This window comes from Anopheles moucheti, chromosome 2 (assembly GCF_943734755.1).
Source record: "Anopheles moucheti chromosome 2, idAnoMoucSN_F20_07, whole genome shotgun sequence".
NCBI classification, from domain to species: domain Eukaryota; kingdom Metazoa; phylum Arthropoda; class Insecta; order Diptera; family Culicidae; genus Anopheles; species Anopheles moucheti.
The window spans coordinates 90,393,395-90,413,024 of NC_069140.1; the positions used below are offsets into that span (position 1 = coordinate 90,393,395).

Consider the following 19,630-nt stretch of genomic DNA (forward strand, 5'->3'; position numbering starts at 1 on the left):
TTCAATGTCAGCTGTCCCAATCGTGTGACATCGATTAGCGCGATCCGGACGATCCCTCCCGGGGCTTAGGGGACGCTTTTTTTTTCGGCAGTGTTACCGGCGGTACCTGTCGCAACGAGCCAGCTTTGTTTGGGGCCACAATTTTGTGCATCGCTAATTGACTGCTTATGGAGATTGGTGTTTAAGTGAGACGGACGGATGAAACCGATCTTTCAAACCAGACCTCGACCCCACGGGTCTGACATCGAACTTGCATCTCGTGGCGTTTGGTGCACTTTGTTAAGACGCACAACGCTTTTCTCCGCTGAAACACACCGCCGAGCAATGTATCTCATCAGGGTCAGGTTCGGCATCTCGTCATCTCACGGGGTCCGGCACGACAAAACAATGAACTTCAACACCCAGGCGCCCCAGCACGATCAGATGCAATCATCAACTGCAGTGTTTTATGGTCACAGATTTGGTGTGTCGCGTGCGTGTTGCTGTGATGGTTAAAAATTTCCGAACCACATTTCACATCCACAACGCATGCCACGCTCCCCACGAAGTGACTAAATATAAGCAGCAAAGCAGCAGAATTTCAACGCATGTTTTACGTTGCATTTGGGTCTCTGTTTTATGTTTTTCAACACCACCACCGCTGATGAAATTAGTTCAATATCGCCGGAACCTGTGCCAAGTTCGGCATTTCAACCCCACCACACAGCCGAGCCGAGAAGCTTCTCCGTACGATCGGCCTTTTTTCAAAAATTCGAAATACGGTTCCATTTTCGGCACCGGCCCATGTTTCGCCACACACCCGCGATACACCTGTCGTAAGCATGGGTAGCACAGTATCAAGATTATGTTTACATTTTAAATGGATTGATTTTGTTGCTTTTAAAATCGAGAAGAAAACGAAAGACTTCAACGGGAGAGTTGATTTGGCAAGCGACGAACCCCCGCGGGAGTGATGTGATTGTTGGATGTAATGTCACATTGTTTTTGGGAATGTGATCGTATATTGTAAATCATAATCTCTCAACTGCTGGTACTGGTCACAAAATAGTAATTTCGTTCGTTGCCACAATTCACTCACTTCCAACCACCACACTCGCACACTACAAACAATTCCACTCGAAGGGGTTTTCGCGTTACGCACGCGCAACACGCTACTACGCCAAGCGTTCGATGCAAACGATCATTAGCGCGCGACGATCAACGCGAAACTGAGCGGCATCTAACGGCGTAGTCGCTACGGTCACAGTTGCCGCGCGGCTCATCGAACCGATCATGGTGGTGGGTAGCCCATCGATCGCCCCAGCCCCAGCGCTAGATGTTTTCACGGTCACCGGTGATAAACGTTGCGCTTCGCGTAAAGCGTACGCTGCGCCGAGGAAGTGACCGAAAGCACCCAAAATTAAAGCGCGGCTTTCTGGTGCAGCGCCTGGTACCTGTTTGTGCATCTAAGGCTCTTTTAGATTAAATTGGTGGGATTAGGGAACCTGTTAAATCTTGTGCAAAGCACGAATGGTGTGACCGCTGACCGCTAAGCCATCCGCTAAGCCAGGGCGCATCCCAGTCGACCCTCACGGCTGCGTCAGGGCAGATGCTGCTTCACCTTTGCTTGGTTTCGATTGCGAAAACAAAACTGTGTGTCAACGGCTGTAAATCGATTATTTACACCGGCTATCGGAACGGTTCATTCGTTTTTGGTGTGAAGCAAAAGGCTTAACAATGGCTTAATTGCGATTAGAAGACTCTAGCTTAATCATCGTTTAATCAGTGCCTAAAGGAGTCTGCTGGGAATTAATTTAAACTTACACAATAAAATATTACAACAGATGAAAAGTATTATTCAATGTTGTTAGTTCATCTTTTAAATAATGTTAAACTGGAAGAAGGGTTTTTGTTACTAGCAAAGTGAAATTTTATCATTAGTTATTGTATATTTTAATAAAATATAATTTAATTTGACGAAGAGCACAAGACGAATTTAATACACATTTATTACCATAACCCACAAAGAGACCATGTCTGCATAAATGCAATTAAAGTGAAAAATAACTTTATCTTTACCCCAAAACTAATCGATCATTAGGGTGTGTCAAATTTAATTCCACTGGCTTACCTTCCTCTTCCTGCAATGGGGCACAATAGCGCGTGAAAGTATATCGTCCACCATCCGCAACGAAGTTATCCCGTCTAATTTAGCACATACATTTCGCGAAAGCTCATCACCATCATCATCATTCCCGCTAGTATGCAACGTTTATTAAGCATCCCTCCCAGCCACGGGCCAATTTGCAGTCCGTTGCGATTCTCGTTCCACCCAATCCGATAGCGAGTGAATCACTTCCGGTCGGCTTGCGTTTTATTCATCACCCTGACGGTTCGTTCCTTCATTGCTACTTCATGGTAGCAAAAATCCATATTCAACGCAACCGTTGGCTTTCCCGAGGGAGGACCGTATGTAAAGCTAACCGAACGAACAATAAATGGCATCACATTTTACAGCAAAAAAAAAAAAACAAAACAACAGGAACTAATTCAACGGAAAAAGAGGGAGCAGATTACCGGGTGGGAGCAGCAATGACTAGGAAAATGGCCGGGATTCGTAGTACACCAATTAGATGGGAATGCGAAAAAAACAGGACATGGAAGGAGTTCCCATGTGGCGCTACAGTTTTACAGCCAATAGCCGGGCGTAACGATAGGTGATCGACTAGCTGGAACTAATATCAATTAGCATAATTTAAAACAATGCTTTCCGCAGGCTGACTTTGTGATGGAACAATCATGACGCTACCGTCTAGACGATGATACATGTTTTATTCTGTATGCAATGGGGTGTGCGCTTTGGAGCTGCTTGGAGTGTGCAGTATAGGCATTTTACTCAATTGACGAGGAATTGGAACCTTTAGCCATTTAGGGTGGAGTAGTGGGCAGTTTGAGATAAATTATTAACGCAGCGTGATAGCTGTGGTGTGCATGTAATATTATTTTTTTGAACTTTCATAACGTAATTGTACAGTGCCAGGCGTAATTATACGATCATTTGTTTGACAAAATAATAATTTAATTTATTTCTTTATGGATTCCTTTATCTACTTAAATATTTTATTTATTTATTTATTTATGAATTTGTATACTTATCAATATTTTTTAATTTAAATTATTGTCGGCATACTTTGCCGAAATTGATCGTCACTGAGCATTTCCTCCCAGTTATTGACTTTATTCCGAGCTTGTTTGATTACCTATTTATTTAATTATTTTCTTGTTTTTTTATTATTTTATTGTTTCCTTTTTTCATTTGTTTATATACAGGCAGTTCCCGAGATACGCGTTTATAAAAATTTTATTACACAATGATCATTTGATCATTTATGATATAGATATTTAGATATTATTGTCATTATTATATTATGATTTAGGAAGTTTATTTTTGAACTTGTTCTTTCCTTTTTAAGACCCCTGCTTTTCAAATCCTCTTGCAAATACATTACAACTTTGAATCATATTATTAAAAAAAAACTGATAGTCCTACATTTATGTTTCAGGCTGTATAAGAACCGAAAATCTTCGATCCCCTTTTAAATAAATTTGGTTCAATGTTTAGCATTTCAATGCCTTTCATAAAATTAAATTTAAAAAATGCCCAACACAAACACTTCGCTTTCTAATTAAGACATTTATCTGCCCACCCATTGCCTCTACTGACTCATCGTATAAAGTCTTCCAGCGAAAGGATATCCCCATGATTTGCCTTAAGGAAACCCTCCAAGCTCCATGCAGAAAAGGTTTCGAGGGTACAATTTTTGGCCAGCAGAAAGCTTCAAGAAGTTGACGCCAAAATATGCTGACTGAAACACCAACACCGAAACCCAACCGAAACCAAGGGGGAGTTTTGCAACGTTTGCTCATGTCTTCATTGCCATTATCGGCAGCACGTGCCCCATCGGTACATCGGTAAACGCACAAGACGTAATCGATCGATCGGAGACACACGCTGTACGCACGCTACCGAGCGCACGAGAACGCAGACGTTTGACGGTTGATGGTTGGGCGTGGGTCGCATGCAGTATCGCTATCGGTGGGTCGCATGCAAATGAGCTAATTAAGTCCTTCTGTTCGGGCCGGTCAGCGCAAGAAGCAAGTGCAAGGAACTTCCGAGTGGTGGATGTAGTAGTTCAATGTTTTTTTTTTGCCTTCTTTGGGGTGGGACGGAGTTTTGGCAATGTTTACATGGGTAAATGATGCAACCGAAGGAAAGGTAACCGTTTAACTATCAATTTTCCGATTGCAACTGGTTTTATATAGTGATGTTCGTGATTGAAGCTATGCACGTGCCTTTTTTTTGACAAGCGATGATTTATTGCTATCCAAAAAACGACCCTTTTTCCTGTAGAATTGCCTTTCCTGCGTAGAAAATTGGCTCTCAATCGAACAACGGAATATAGGATTAGTAACATAACTGAACAAAGATACTGAATATTTTATTTCGGGGGAGGTTTGGCTATAAAACGTTATATCACTATACAGTGAATGCTTCCTTCAGTTTATTAAAAACTGGTTCCGTAACGCAAAAGTCGCGCCGATGTCCTTGACAAAAATGTTGTCACATTCTGCAAAAAATTGGAATCCGAATTCAAGAAAGCGTAGTGGTTTGGGACAGGCCTCTCTCATTGTGGAAACTGCTGATCTGCCAAGTGCGAACATTCAGTATGCAAATGAACTTAAAACCAACTAAAACTTAACGTTATTTCCGTTTCGCTTTGTATTCCTTCACTCGGAGCAGACATATATTAATGCACATTTAAATTCATTTACAGAACAAGTTTTTGTGTGTTTTTTTTTTATTTTGCAATGGATTTATTTGATTTTGTTAGGAAAAAAAACAAAACATATGAAGCGATCGAACAATAGAACCATAACGGTGTTTGCTTCCTGTTTGTGTTCGGTTGGTGCGTTACATGTGTCTAACGAAATGTTTCAACCATGTTGCAGAATGTTTCACAAGCGAGGCTGTTGGAATTTAATCATTTTTTTCTATAAATTGTCTTACATTTTATAAATTGCGAAGGGGAAGCAAAATGGGCAGCATATTTGTACACGTTACCTTATCCTCCAACAAGTCTATGCTAGGCATCCAACATGGTTTCGAAGGAAACTGTTCAAAGTCTCGACACGGCTCACACAATGACACGGTTGTGCATTACCATCCGCATACATGCGTTTGCTATGCACAAGGTGTACGAGCATCGAGGAGTTCGTACTGCCAGTGGATGCCAACGGATGCCTATCGCTTACCCAAAACACGAAGCGGTGCCGCCTGATCGCGATAGTTTTGTGCTTGCTGTGCTCGCTTTCAAGCTCGTACGACACTGTTGAACAATTTCAATTACCGTGCCATCGAACTTGACCTTAGCCAAGGATTGGATTAGATCGCCGGCAAACAGCGGCTGCTACCATTCGTCACTCGGAACGCGCGGCCGAAGGTTATCTCCACCGTTGCCGAAATAAGAAGTGCTATTGACGGAAGTTTTGGAACCACCGCACCGCACCGGTTACAGTGTGAGAAAGTGAGAGTGAGCGAGAATTCTCAAGGGGATGATTACTAGACGCAAAAGAAACTGACAGACCGTGTTCGAATAAATAAGCCATCGCGAGGCAATCCGGTGCACCCATTTCATTCTGTGTCACTCTTTGTTTTGTACCGGCTACGGTTCAAATGGAACGATCTAGAAGCGATCCTAAATGGAACGCTTGTTTTCGATTGACCAACAGAAAAAAATCCTTTAACGTTCCCAGGACAATTGAATCCATTTTTATTTTTGACAAACGATCCTCTCATTTATCAACATTATACCTTCATGTTCTTTTGGCTTCGACGATCACCGAAAAAAAAAACTCTTTCATATTGTAGTTAAATAATTTCGCCCTTAGGGCTTCTCAAATAAGGTACACAATACACCCTTTTTCACACTTGTGTCACACTGTGTCGGAGGGGTTTCTCGCTTACCGCTCGTCCAAATTGATGCTCTGCATCTACGATCGCCTCAAGGTCGAATAGCCTTCACACAGCCCTACGGCCCTCCAAATCCCAAGAAAACCGGTTAAAACCCTTTCTCAAACGAAACGGTATCATGCGATGGTAATGAGCGAGGTGTTGGTGATCACTTTCAACACCATCATCTGTATCTGTCGGCGAAGCCAAACGGTGAGGAATTAATAATTCACGGTCAATTGGAAGCGTGAAGAAAATTGTACTGTGAAGATGTGAGTCGAGCTCCTATATCTGAAAGAAACAGCTTAATTAGACAAACCCAATTAATTTGTTGGTGAACATCAGGTATCAGTTGAGGTCTTTATTTAAGCGTCTTGAACCTCCTGATATGGTACGGTCAATAAAGAGGTAACTTTTAATTAGTTCCTGATATCCGTATACGTTCTATTAAAGTGATCATTAACTCGCTCTATTGCGAACAAGTACATGAAGATCTAGCAAGAAATCAAATTTCCTGCAAATGACTTCAAAGGAGCACATTAAAACGACGCTATTGAGGAATCAATTAGTCAAAAAGACATCGCGTCAACTGCTGTACACATAGCTTCCGGACTCGGGCTCTGTTAAACCGGTACCGATCACTTCTTTGCTGCACGTGCACCGTTTCACTTGACATTTGCCTGCTCACTTCGTCTCACTTTCAGGCACGTCTAATCATACGTCTAATCTCTGCCGCCATTTATCCACTTAAAACCCGCTACAAACGGATCCGTCCAAACAGCAAACACTAATGCCATCATACGCCCCTGGTTTGCTCTGCCTTGAACCTGCACGGACGGTTTTGCAAATGTCTCACAATGTTGCACATAAACTGAGGAGGGAGGTTTGAAACTGCTGTTGGTGGAACACTGCAGGGTCTTGAACTCCGTTGTACCATACACTGTTCGAGATGTTTTGCCCAAAAAGCCCAACCAAAGCGTTAATATTTGCGTGCAGTGAGCGCTCGCGCGTAAGTCGTCATAGGTCAACGAGGGTCGCGTAAAGACGCTAGACGCCGTCTACACCTTGCCGTGACCAGTGAAGTGCGTTGAACGCTGAGCAAAGAACCGCAAGAGCAAAGGTGGCAAATGCACTAATAATTGTTTCCGTCTAGGTTTGACGTATTGTTGTTGGAGGGGGTGGGCGTGAGTCTTCTCTAAACCTCCAAAGACAGGACTCGCACGTTACGTTGTGGTCTAGCATACCCTTCTAACCGGGTCGGGTCAGTGTTATTGCACTCAAAGTACGTACGAAGAACGATAGTTTACGACAGACGACTTCCTGGCCCATTCCCGCAACCTGTCCGGTGTGTTGCGAAGCATGGTGCCAAATCGCAGTAGAGTGGAAAAAACGATCCTCCTCGCGTACGTCGAGTGCTGCACCAATCGGAAGTAGTAGTTTCCCGGCAGGAAAGTAGTTGGAAGCTCATGTGTGGTTGGCCGACGGTCATAATTAGTCGTTCGGTGAAATAGAAGAATCAATTACCTTCTGGTCGGGGCGGGGGTTGTTAGACTTGCCGGCGTGACTGTGGAAGGCTGTTCCGATGCTACTAGACTTGCTCAAGTTTACAGTCTAAAGAAGGAGTGTGAGTGTGTGCGTATGTGTTGGTAGGTTTTGAATGCTTATCGTGTGGCGGAAGCGTTTTATTTCCTGCCACAGCCTGCCACGGTAGACGAACATTGTTGGAAAGCAAATCCTTTAATCGCTAGACGTCATGCACATGTGGTTATTTGTTCACGATGGGACATTAAACATCTTAATAATCGGGGCAATAAGCTACTATGGTATGACTTCAAAGATCCAATCAAACTGTGGTCCGTGTATTCGAACACATGTAAGATCCAATCTCACTAAAGTCCAAGTGCTTCTGTCGGCTGGAACGGGAACGAATAGGTTAGGGTTTATATAGCGCGGACATTTCTCGCCACGTGTTACGCTTTTTCCATGGCTACTTAGCATACAACATTAACTTTACTTGGAGTTTCGACTGAACATATTCAGTGCAGGATCAATCCGCTTGGCGGAGGTCCAGGGCGGAATTTTTAAAGGGGGACCTATAATTTTGCTACGGTATTATCGGTGTTAGCGAGGTGTACTTCAAACATGATTTAACAACACCAGCAAACTCTCGGAAAGAAAGCTCCCTTGCGTACACCTCAGAGTTCTGTTGCGTAGCCCTGTAAACGGGGCTAGTAAGCTAGTCTTTATATAAACGTTTGAATGCGCTAAGGAGAACCATAACGCCACTACTTGGATCACATTTTCTACGATTTACGTACATTTACGATTCCTGATTAGTCCAACGCCTTCTACGATTTTTGTCCTCATCTCGCTCATCCCGCTTAAACTTTCCATCGGCCGGTACGAAATTCCATTCAAACCAGCTGTTTTCAAATTTCCGATACCAGGAAAGCATCCACGGAAGAGGTAGCACCTAGTACAGCAATTTTTCTCGATAACCACCGAAAGGTATGCAATGTTTAAACACTAACTTTCCATACAAAACCAGCTGTTTTCAGATTTCTGATACCAGGAGAGCATGTTTTTCAAGAGGTATCAGCCGAGCAAGATGGCGCACAAGATGGCGCATACAAACTTGTATGCAACGAACTTGCATGCTAACATGCATGCAAACTTGCATGCAAACTTGCATGCAAGTTTACATGCAAGAAATTGCATGCAAGAACTTGCATGCAAGTTTGTTGTATGCAGTGTTGCTCAACATTGCATACGAAGTTGCGCGCCATCTTGTGCGCCACCTTGCGCGCCATCTTGCTCGACTGATACCAGGTGTCACCTCTTGAAAAACATGCTCTCCTGGTATCGGAAATCTGAAAACAGCTGGTTTTGTATGGAAAGTTAGTGTTTAAACATTGCATACCTTTCGGCGGTTTTTGAGCAAAATTATTGTACTAGGCGCTACCTCTTCCGTGCATGCTCTCCTGGTACTATACATTCGGAAATCCTTGTGCAATTTCGTTTATACTTTAAAGTCACAAAGTCGATATTCTTGTCTACATTTAATTTATCACATAGAAACAAATATTTTATATAATCAAGGAAGATATTTTTGATCAATTTTTTACCGTTTTTTTTAATTTTGTGCTATAAATTAACTCTGCTGTTAAATTTCCAAAAATCGCACAATCGGCGATCGGCGATTAGGATCTTTGATATTCATTCAAAGAATGCCAAATGGGATGATTGAAAGGGAATAAGCAATAACACGAATATAATTGTTCCGAATAAAGCTCTGCTGAGTAAAACTTCTTCACGAGACGTTAATTCGAGCTGTCACTAATCAACGGCTGGTGTTTCCCAACGGTTTCTTTGCAGGAAAAGCTGCTCAGTAAACTGGAGGAAAGCGAACTGGAACCTCCGACATCGCAGGAAGATGAGTGCGTCATCTGCATCAACGCTCGCGCAACTATGCAGACGTCACCGTGCGGCCATCGGGTCGTGTGCCGCCGGTGCTTCGTCAAAACCATCCAAAGTGCTGTGGCGCAACGGTTGCTTCCGTTGCGGTGTGTCATCTGCAGGTAAGCAAACTTTCTACGGTGCACAAAAAAGGAATTCTGCTCCTTCTACGGTTCCTTCCTCTCCCGCACAGGGCAAGAATAAACCGTCTTACGTCGGGTTCCACTTCATGGCGGTTGCAAGGTTCCGCCAGCACGTACTCGATGGGAAGCAAGAGTTGGAGCGTGCCGGGATCCGCTAGTTCGTACAGCGTCGATGCCCGGGTCACCCAATCCGCCAGCCTGTACTCGATGAGTTCGGGTTCGTCGTGCGTGTCCGGCATCTCGAACATGTCCAGCTGCTCCGGCACGTCCGGTACGTCCGGTATGTCTTCCACGTCGTCGACCAGCGGTATGACGGATGGTTCGCTGCACGGTCACAGTCATCGGCACGGTGCGGGTGGATGCACCAGCAGTTGCAGTACGAGCGGATGTCTCGGTGCCATACCGCGCAACCCATCCTACCAGCATTACCACAAAAAGGGACAATACTACATGAAGGTAGGCCGGGTCGCCTAAAAGGCTCTAGCGTACCACTCTGCAACTGATCCATTTTCTTACCATCCTTCGAGCACAGAACCGTATTCCGGAGATGCCAAATCGGTTGCCACCGATCATTGAGTTCAAAAGTCCAACACGCCACCGAACACCTTCTCCTGCCAATCCGGGCGCTCGATTCAAGTAAGTGCGGGAGACTGGGGGAAGCTCCGAGTGCCGTGCCTCGGAAAGTTATTTTTTAAGGCAACAAATTATGCAACGCAGCATTATCACGCGATGTTGGCGAGTGGCCAAGCACAAGAGTAATACAAAGTGTTTCCGTCCCATCCGCCATCTTTTTGGCGGATTGTTTTTTTTTTTGCGCTTCCCCAAAACTTCCATACTTTGAATGCCAAAAATATCACCCGAAACACTCCTTAGCTTCCTTGTTTTACTTCCACCGTAAGCTAGCAGCTTGTCGGCATTGCATTCGCGCACTAGTTTCTTTGTTTGGGTTTGAACAAAAGACCAAGAACTGTAAAGTTGTGGTGCTAGGTAGCTTTTCCTCCAGGACGAAACCAATAGCGGTCTTCTCCGGTGCACATTTGTTTTGTACCAATTTGTGTTCATCTTTCTGCACGCCGGTAGACATTTGGAGATGGTAATGTGGTTGTCTAAAGGAACAAGGGACAACGCTTCTCCCCCTCCGTTGTGGCTTGTGGCCAACAAAGTTTGCCATAATTCTGTGTGAAGCTGAAGCAAAAACACTTTGGCAACCATGTGGTAAGTTTTGTTTTTTCCACACCACCGTCGGGCAATGTGGCAAAGCCCAAATCGGTGTGTTTTGCATACGGGAAATGGGGGGAAATGATTTTTAAATCTTATTAGACCAAACAGCGATGATGGCCCCGATCCCGTATGGTGACGTTTAATTAAATGAAGTTTGTTGGTTGTGTGATCGTGTAGAGTTTTTTTTGTGTGTTTAACATTATTTTGTTAGAAAAGGCAGTGTTTTAAACCTCTCGATGTGTCGATAAAGAAGTAGAATATAACTTAATTTTGATTTTTTTGTTATGAATTAACAACATGGAAATTAAAAATTAAATTGAAAATCTCACTGTGTCCGCTTAGCTACAAATTTGCCCACTGTTCTAATAGGAAGACGTTACGCCTAAATGTATGCAATATGAGTTGTGCATTGCATGTTGAAGCACAGCGAATGCTAAATGTACCGCCTTACCCTCTTATAACGAGTTTAGTTCGTAAGTTTAATTCGTTATATGTAAAACTTGTTGTGCGAGAAGTTATTTGTTTTATAATTTAAATATTTACTTACTTATCTGGTGTTAGGACAGTTTTTAGGCCTTAAACCTGTAGCTATCTGCTACAGGAGTTAAGGTCTCCCATTGAAATATTCCGGGTTTTCTGACCAACGCTATTACTCTATCTTAATTTGGGTCTACCACGCCTCCTCTTGATCTGAGCAGCTTCTGAAAATTCGATGTCATGCCTTAGATTCTTGAATGTTTCGAAATCAGGATCCTAAATGCTCGTTGTGCTAAAAACTCACTCATAGAAGCATTCATGAATACAGGGTTGAATGAACTATCAAATATATCCATTTATCGGAAAGTATAACAAAACCACCCTTGATTGCAGATACTACACCCAGCCAGGCAAACCGGCGAACCCGGTCGAATCGATACCGCTGATGACGGTGGAAAAGATCGGCGGCCCGGGCAAATCGGGCCCCTCAAAGCTCGGTCTGAACGCGAAAATTGCCCCGGTCGCCTCGAAATCACCCATCAACAAAACGAACATGGCCACGGGCAAACCGGTCACCACGTCACTCATAACGGCCGTCACCAGTTCCACACCGAAGGCACGCGTGCTGTCCGCCGCGTCCGCTGGATCGGCCGGTCCGTCCGGGCTGGGCGGTGGCAGTAAGGCAGGGTTTGGCGATGGTAGCGGCGGTATGGGCTGCAGCAGTAGCTCTCTATCCAAGCAGGACGAAAAGTACGACAATAAAAAGAACGAAACGATCGAGAAGAAAAAGAAGGAAGAAAAAGCCAGACAGAAGGCGGAAAAGGAGGCCCGAAAGGTGAGTGGTGCAATGTGGGAAAACGGAAATGAATGTTGTTTAATTTTTTCTAAATAATATTATTTATTTTAGGAAGAAAAACGCATTGCCAAAGAGGAGGAAAAGCTTGCGAAAATGCTGGCAAAGGAGGAAAAAAAGCGTGGCAAGCGAGAGGCGAAGGAATCACTACTAGCGCACGAAGGTGGCAGTGGACTAAAGTAAAGGCAAATGTTAGTGAAATAATTAAAGAAAACATACACAAACACAATAATTCTAGCTTCCAAAGCATCAAAAACGAGAAAGGATGAGAGCAGCAGCAAGCGGAATAGAAGTGAAACGTGGTTTCAAGGTGCAGCTTGTTTAGAGCTGCTTAGCGCGCGTAAGAAGAACCTTTAGTGAAACGATCTAAACATCGCAACAACAATCGGTTTTTTCGACTGGCCTTGTTCTCTGTTCGTTGCCTGTTGACTAACTCCGTAATTTCAATGCTGTTTGGATCATATTGATTCATTTAGTGGAAATGATTTCTGGTGTTTTAGGTGATCAGTTTTCCTAACTTATTTGAGGAGGGACGAAGGAAAATATAATTTGTTAAGCGTTTTTGTTTTATTTTGTATAATATTTAAGTCGTAAGCACTAGCTGTAAATGGTAATAATTCTTTGCTTTAAAGGTAAAGCAGCTAAAGCAAACAAAAGCCATCAAACCGATGGACATTTTGTGAAGAGCAAAAGTGTAGACAAAGAAAAACACTCACCCACACACACATATCACATTCATCCCACAGTAGCTAACGGAAGTGCATATAGAACACTTAAAAGAAACCAGCAAAGCTATCAATCAACAGGACAGGAAAAATGCGAAGTGTGTTAGACGATTAGTTCGCTCTTTTTCACTATTCACTATCAACGGCGTTGTTTAGCGTTTAGTAGCGACAGTAAGCAGCAACGCGTAGTAGGTCCGTAGTGGTTTTTGCTCATGGCAATAAGTGGTAAAATCTGTGTTCCTACGTCAGAATGGAAAGGTGGTTGTACATAGAACCATACAACGATAAAGGATCGTTGGCCCACCCTTTGGGGCCCACAACCAAGAACGGTCTGCACACATCGTGCCGTGAGGAATTTATTGTTTTTATTCATTACTTTCGATTCTAAATTCATGTTTCTTCCTAGAGTAGAACGATTCCCACCATTCCGAGGCATTCGCTAGGTTCAGGCAATCCCTTCCACCAATTCAATTATACCGTTCCCTTCCTGTGTACTCACGACGAAGGTCCTTCGAACTGCAAAACCATAACCGTTCCCCTCGCGTTAAGTACATAATCAGCGAACTTTTACTGCACTCGTGGCTGCATTTTTATACCGCCCCTTCCTCCCCCTATTCCACGGGATTCCGATTCCTCGTCGCACACGATCACATTCGCGAATACACAAAGCTCACTGTGATAGGTTGAAGTTGTCCGCGGATGAAGGATCGAATTGACGATTAGAAGAGGAAGAAAAAAACGGAAGAAAAAAGATCTAATCTTAACGAAAAATAAAGGCATGTCGTACTAATCGTTAAAAAAAAGAAGAAAATAAAACTATAACAAAAAAAAGTTAAAATAAAACCTGTAAGTAGTTAAACGTGTTGAGTAAAACCGATGCATGAATGTTAAAGCAACGCTGGTTGGTGTCTGTTATGTAGCCAAAACAAAAGCAAAAGCAAAAGAGAAAAATGCAACATAAAAACACACACACGCATACAAGCGTACGTAGTTGAAGCATGAAGCATGAAAACCGAAGGAAGAAAGATGTTGTTATAGAATTTTAAAACCACTAGCAAACCCTGCAATCCAGTATGACCGGAAAATGGGAGTCCGACGATTTCCGCATGTAATGCATTTTAGATTTTGCTACCACAAGAATAAAAAAAATCCATTGCCCCGCGACGGCTAGATGGAGCAGTTGTGACAGTGCGGAATGGATACTAATGGTACTAAAGAATGTTCTAAAAAGTCTTCAGGTCACGTACACGTACACGAGTAGAGTAAATGTTTCCAGTAGGTGATAGATGACAAACAAACGTCCCAATAACAGCAATAATGTTTTCCGATCCTTGCAGTTTAGCGCGTAGCGAATGCGTCTATATTTGCGATTTGTTGTATGAAAGGGAGGTGCGAGTGAGAGTGTGAGAAAAGTGAACAATACTTATAGTTATCCCGAGGTCCACTAACTTGAAACTATCCCGTTGCCAAACGTAAAGAACGCTGCAGTAGTGATCTCATTAAGATGTTCATTTTAGTATCACTTTACGCGGAACTACTAAAAGGAAGGTCTAGCATGCGGATAACAGTCAATTGAGTGATCAAACGTTCGGAAAGTAATCAGTCAGTTTGGGCTCAGTGCTCTGGCAGATTTGCCGCCAATACGACACGACATATCGAACAAATTCGTGGAATTGTACTAAAGGGGTTAATCAAACGATGTTGATTATTTTAAACTATTTCATTTCGTTTTAATAAAAACACAGGCAAATGGCATCTGCTAGAGCGTTTCCTTCCCAACTTAGATACGAATCAGGAAAGAATTATCCTGCACTGATAGCGGTGGATTAACGAAATTCACTCTGACTCAAGTTCTAAAAGCAAGATACGGTTTAGTTTACTCTCTCTAACACACAATTCACTCTTCACTCTTCTTCTCTTCATGAGGCGTAAATAACTGTCAGAAAATTTCACTCCAAACACACAATACGGTTAGAAATAGGCATGTAATATGTAGAGGTGAGGTTCTCGTCGAAGACGGAGGAAGAAACACTAAAAGCTACCTCCTTACTAAAGAACACAACAAATCAGAGCATTATTGCAACGGCAAATGGGAAATGACCTGTAGCCTAAGTAGGTACTAACAATTTTATTTAGAAAATCAAAAGCCGGAGAAGGATTTGTATTATTCATTTTTTTTCTTCTACAAGCTTGTTAGCGTGATGTAGAGCAATCCAAATTTACAGTATTATTTGTACTTTAGAGGAATTGTATAAAACATTTAGGTTGCTTCTTCCAACAAGCTTCTTCCAGGCCAGAAAACAAGATGAGAAAATAAACTAGAGTCAAACAGGCGGATCGAAGTGGTTGAAATAAAAACGCCTGAAAGTATGCAATTGATTGTTGCTATGATTCCTTACCTTAAAGATGAGGTGCGCATTGCATACCTTTGGGCGCTCGTTTATAAATACGGAGGTGTGCTCGTATGAGATATTCTTTTCTCTGTCTAACAAAACCAAACAATCGATCCATACGCTTATGACGATCTTCACCCAATCCTACGATCGAAAGTTAGTTTTAACTTGTTTGGTTTTATTTTCTACTTTGTGTAATGTTAGTGATGGTTGTTTAGCGAATGTACTAAGATGGGTGGATAAGTACGACGACTGAGGGTGATTAGGAGGCTCGTAATAATTCGTGCAGGAAAGAAACCGCGTTAAAAGTGTGTAAGTAATGCGCTTTTCCAAAACAAAAAGAAGCTCGATAGGAAGGCAATAGTAATATGTTGGTTTTTTTTTTAATACGTGAGGATTAGTTATTTTTAAAAATAAACTGCGAGTAGTGGTTGCTCCAAACACGAATAACAAAACCCTTCCTGTATAACTCTTACCAACAACAGAACAGAACAAAAAAAAGCCACAATAGCTTTTGACAAATAAAGATATGTTAAAGCCATAAAAACAAATGCTCATTCGTTGTTATTTTCTTTAAAATTTTTATTTTTGTTGGAATTTTTTTTCCTTTTTTGGATTATATTTATTAAAATCATCTTGTGCTGGGGATTTGAGAGAGAAGCCGCATTGTTTTAAATCTATGTCATAAATAAAAAGAAATGGTGAATAGTCGCAATGACCACTATTGGCGGGCGACTCCATACTCGGCGGCCTTACGCTGGATGCATTCGTCGACCTTGGTTTGGTAGACGATCGGTACCTGGTTCTTGCAGTTGTAGCCTCCAAGCTTGTGGATGATCGCGTGATCGAAGCAATCGATCGTACCATCACCATTACAGTCCTGTTGGGCGTAACATCACACGTTAATTAACACCTACTCACTCATATGGTATTATTATTCGATCGATCTTACCTGTCCGAACTTTCTCATATATCCCTGGACGGTACGTGCAGCACAGTACGGTTCGTTGGCACAGTTCGGATAAGCTGAAAACACATATTTCATTGAGTATTCACCCGCTAATTGCATCGCCAAACGGTTGCTACTCACCATTCTGGGAGTCGGGTGAATCGCCCTGCTGGACAGGCTTGCCGGCATCGGCCCAGTACGCCCAGGTAATGCGGAACATACCGCACACATCGCCATTGCAGCGCAGCGACGCATCGCAACCGGACGACGCCTCACAGATGCAGGACAGGCACACATCCGTCACAGGATTTTCCAGCGCTTCGGGAGCTTATGAGAGGAAGGTAAAACAAAAACAGGGAGATACAAAAGGAAACGATAAATAAAAAAAATATCCAACACATCAACATCCAACCCGGAAATAACAGTCCCCATTCTATTTGCTATTGTCCTCGAGCAACAAATGTGGCCTTCAAGTGGTAAGATTTATCGCTATACAAAGTCACTACGAAAGCAGTCCTCCGTACGGATGATTACATGCACAGTACCCATCGTCATCATGCATGCCAAACGGTTGTGCCTGATGGCTTATCGCACCCATCGGCAAGTGATTGAATGTGAGCAGATTGGAAGGTTGCGATGCCGATGGTGCTGGTAGCTGATTATAAGATGCAACGGTAGGAGTCAATCAATTTAAATCAATCACAGCGTAAGTAGGATTTAGCGGTGCAGGGCAATGAGTAATGTGCCATCCTCGTGTGATTATTATGTGGCGGAACGTCCGTTTCTTGGCTCATTCTTCGATGGGAGAGATATGGAAGATGCTAAATGGCACATAATACGGTCGATCAATCTTCTATAGAAGCAGTCTTATTATTAATACAATCTTCGAGGCAAAGGAATTGTGTTTATGCTTCATAAATATCTCTCTTTTGTTATGTTCTGTTGGAACTTCCAAAACTTCCAGGGTATTAAACACGAATGTCCACAGAGGAACAAACTAACACGGCTAAAGTTTAGGTAATTTCAACCAAACAGATACTCCTCGCATGGGGAAACAAGTCGTCGTAAAATTTAAGGATATGTTAATGTGCCATCTAGCTTCACCCAAGAACTGAAGATCCCATATTAAGAGGTGTTAAATCTTTCTCGAAATAGCTTCATGCTTGGTTGTCTAAATATTGATGAACATCAAATGTTTGTTTCTTTAATATCTACCTGAATAACTTGTTTCTGGATGTGACCATATTGACTTGGTGCAAAGGGCTTACATTCTAAAACATTTTAATAAATTATTATAAGTTGCTTTCATACTAATTTAATCCAATATCTTACAATATTGGTTTGGAAAAATTGAAAAATTGAAAAAAATTCAAAGCAGCTGTTTATAAATGACCAAGCTTAACCATAATGTAAAGGCATTGTGTTGAGCTGCCAGAATCTTCTGGAAGTTCATTGAGAAATTTAAATGCTAACATCACACATTTTAAATGTTCTATTCTCAAGTAATTCTCATCGTTTCCTCGCAATGCAAAAAACTGCTGAGCAATTGATATCAAGACACACGAATCTATTGCTACAATACGAACCTTATACACCCATAGAGATATTGCAAGAATAAAGGACTATTTTTCCCCCTACTCAAGAAGGTTTTCTTTGTTTATGTCCACCTAGACATTACTCACTGGCTATCCGAAGCTTATCCATCATTTCAAATCCAAGCAGATTTTCCTTACAATCAGGAAAATGTTTGATTGATTAGTATTACGATTTAATCACCCAAGTATGATCGTTTTTGGAACTTATGCTGCGAATAGCTGAATAAAATGTTATAACTTTGCGGCATTCAAATCAAAGAATGAATCAGCAATCGATGAGTCATTTAAACCAAAAAGAGACAATGATTTATGATAATAAAAAACAATTCCATGGAGAATAAAATTAGGCGAAGGATAAATACACTCTCCAAAACACGGTTCAAAACCCTAGTGACAAAACAGTTAACACTTCGTAATAACATATACCTTAAAGTCCGAAAAGCCTCCGGGTCTTTCCTTGACTCCTCGTGTGACCTCTCCCGAGGTGGGTGCCGTTTAAAAAACCGTACCCATTTAAAACCAAAAGCCAAAAACCAATTAATCATTAACTCGCGTGGCCCAAGCACCTAAGCCAACCATCGTCCCGTTATGAAACGGAATTCCCTCGCGGAGCCGCGGACTGCTCACAGACTCGCGAGAGATGATAAGTTTAACAGCAAAACAAACAAACAAACGGAAAAAAGCTCCTCAAGTCATCTGGGACCGAAATGGGCAGAAAGGCAACACCGGAACCGGTTCCAATGCAGACATTCAAACATCAAGGCCAAGTGTAGCCGTCGCGAAACTGGCCGTAAACAAATCCGATTAAACCCCCGTCGTAGGAGATCACACATAAGCGCACAAACGGGCTGGAGCTCAAAATGACGGTTGCAGAATTATGGGACAACCGCGAAGTCACTGTGCAGAAAAACAAACCGGTTAGTGATCTCAGTCGGATTTCTTGATTTTCCTTATCGCTGATGATTATGTTATTAAAGTTCTATTGCCTATTGATGGGCGATCGCTCTCCGTGCGCCCTTAATGGGCGATGGGTCGAACAGAGAACTGTTTGCAATAAATCAAGAAAAAAAGGTTGTTCACAAACAGAGCATGATATCATATTTAAATTGTTATTACCAGATTACAACAGCTTGTGAAACGATTATCGCACATTTATGCAGATTAGTTGTGTCGTATTTTTTTTTGCACAACTGTAAATTAATCATTCTCGAGCTCCGTATGTGACACGGCGGGAACATGATTCTCTTCCCATTTAGCACTTGGAACTCGTCGGCGACAGCAGCAAACGTTGAGTCACACCTTTATCGTGTGTGTTGCGATCAAAAACGATGCAATTGTTGTGCTTCCGCAACGCACTCATATCGGAGAATTCCATCACCCGATACAGCTTGTCAAGTGTCAAACCTGGCAAAGGAAGCTTAATAGTAACCTATTCCTTAACAATCGCCACTTACCGATGTGAGAAACATCCGCCATTACGCTGCCAAAAGCGACAGCAATCAAACACAAACAGACGATCGCGAAAGATTTGGGCTCCATTTTGGTACAGTCGCTGTCACTAGTCTGCCTACACAAAGAGCATACAACACGACACGGATGTAATACGGCTTAACGCAAGCAGAATGGACCGTCACACACTGAGCAACCGAACCGAAGGATAAGAGGCGTCCGCTTCACACGCGTTGAGCTTACCGACTGAATCGTGTTCGCTGATCGCGATCGTGTTGTTGATGTTGCGCCTTTAAAGATGGCGAGAGAGCACCCTTATTAAAACCTTGCACGGCTCTTGATCTTGTGTTTGTGATTTGCATCTCTTCCGTTGTATCAGT

The 19,630-nt window shown here is 42.6% G+C and overlaps 2 protein-coding genes across 2 annotated transcripts in view; one reads left to right on the forward strand and one right to left on the reverse strand.

Moving 5' to 3' along the window:
- LOC128310070 (uncharacterized) overlaps window positions 1–12,571 on the forward strand; it is a 35,201-nt gene extending 22,630 nt beyond the window's left edge. The window contains exons 2-6 of the mRNA XM_053046610.1: window positions 9,365–9,567; window positions 9,639–10,044; window positions 10,121–10,224; window positions 11,680–12,121; window positions 12,194–12,571. Coding sequence (XP_052902570.1) covers window positions 9,365–9,567; window positions 9,639–10,044; window positions 10,121–10,224; window positions 11,680–12,121; window positions 12,194–12,322 — 1,284 coding nt within the window. The 3' untranslated portion in view covers window positions 12,323–12,571. The remainder of the gene's footprint in view (window positions 1–9,364; window positions 9,568–9,638; window positions 10,045–10,120; window positions 10,225–11,679; window positions 12,122–12,193) is intronic.
- A 3,318-nt stretch (window positions 12,572–15,889) lies between these two features.
- LOC128310576 (lysozyme-like) lies at window positions 15,890–19,484 on the reverse strand. The gene is made up of 4 exons (XM_053047250.1): window positions 19,256–19,484; window positions 16,348–16,533; window positions 16,210–16,283; window positions 15,890–16,137 (listed from the first exon to the last, which is right to left on the reverse strand). Exons 1-4 carry the CDS (start codon window positions 19,338–19,340, stop codon window positions 15,979–15,981), a joined length of 504 nt encoding a protein of 167 aa, XP_052903210.1. The 5' UTR covers window positions 19,341–19,484; the 3' UTR covers window positions 15,890–15,978.
- Between the last annotated feature and the right edge of the window lie 146 nt (window positions 19,485–19,630).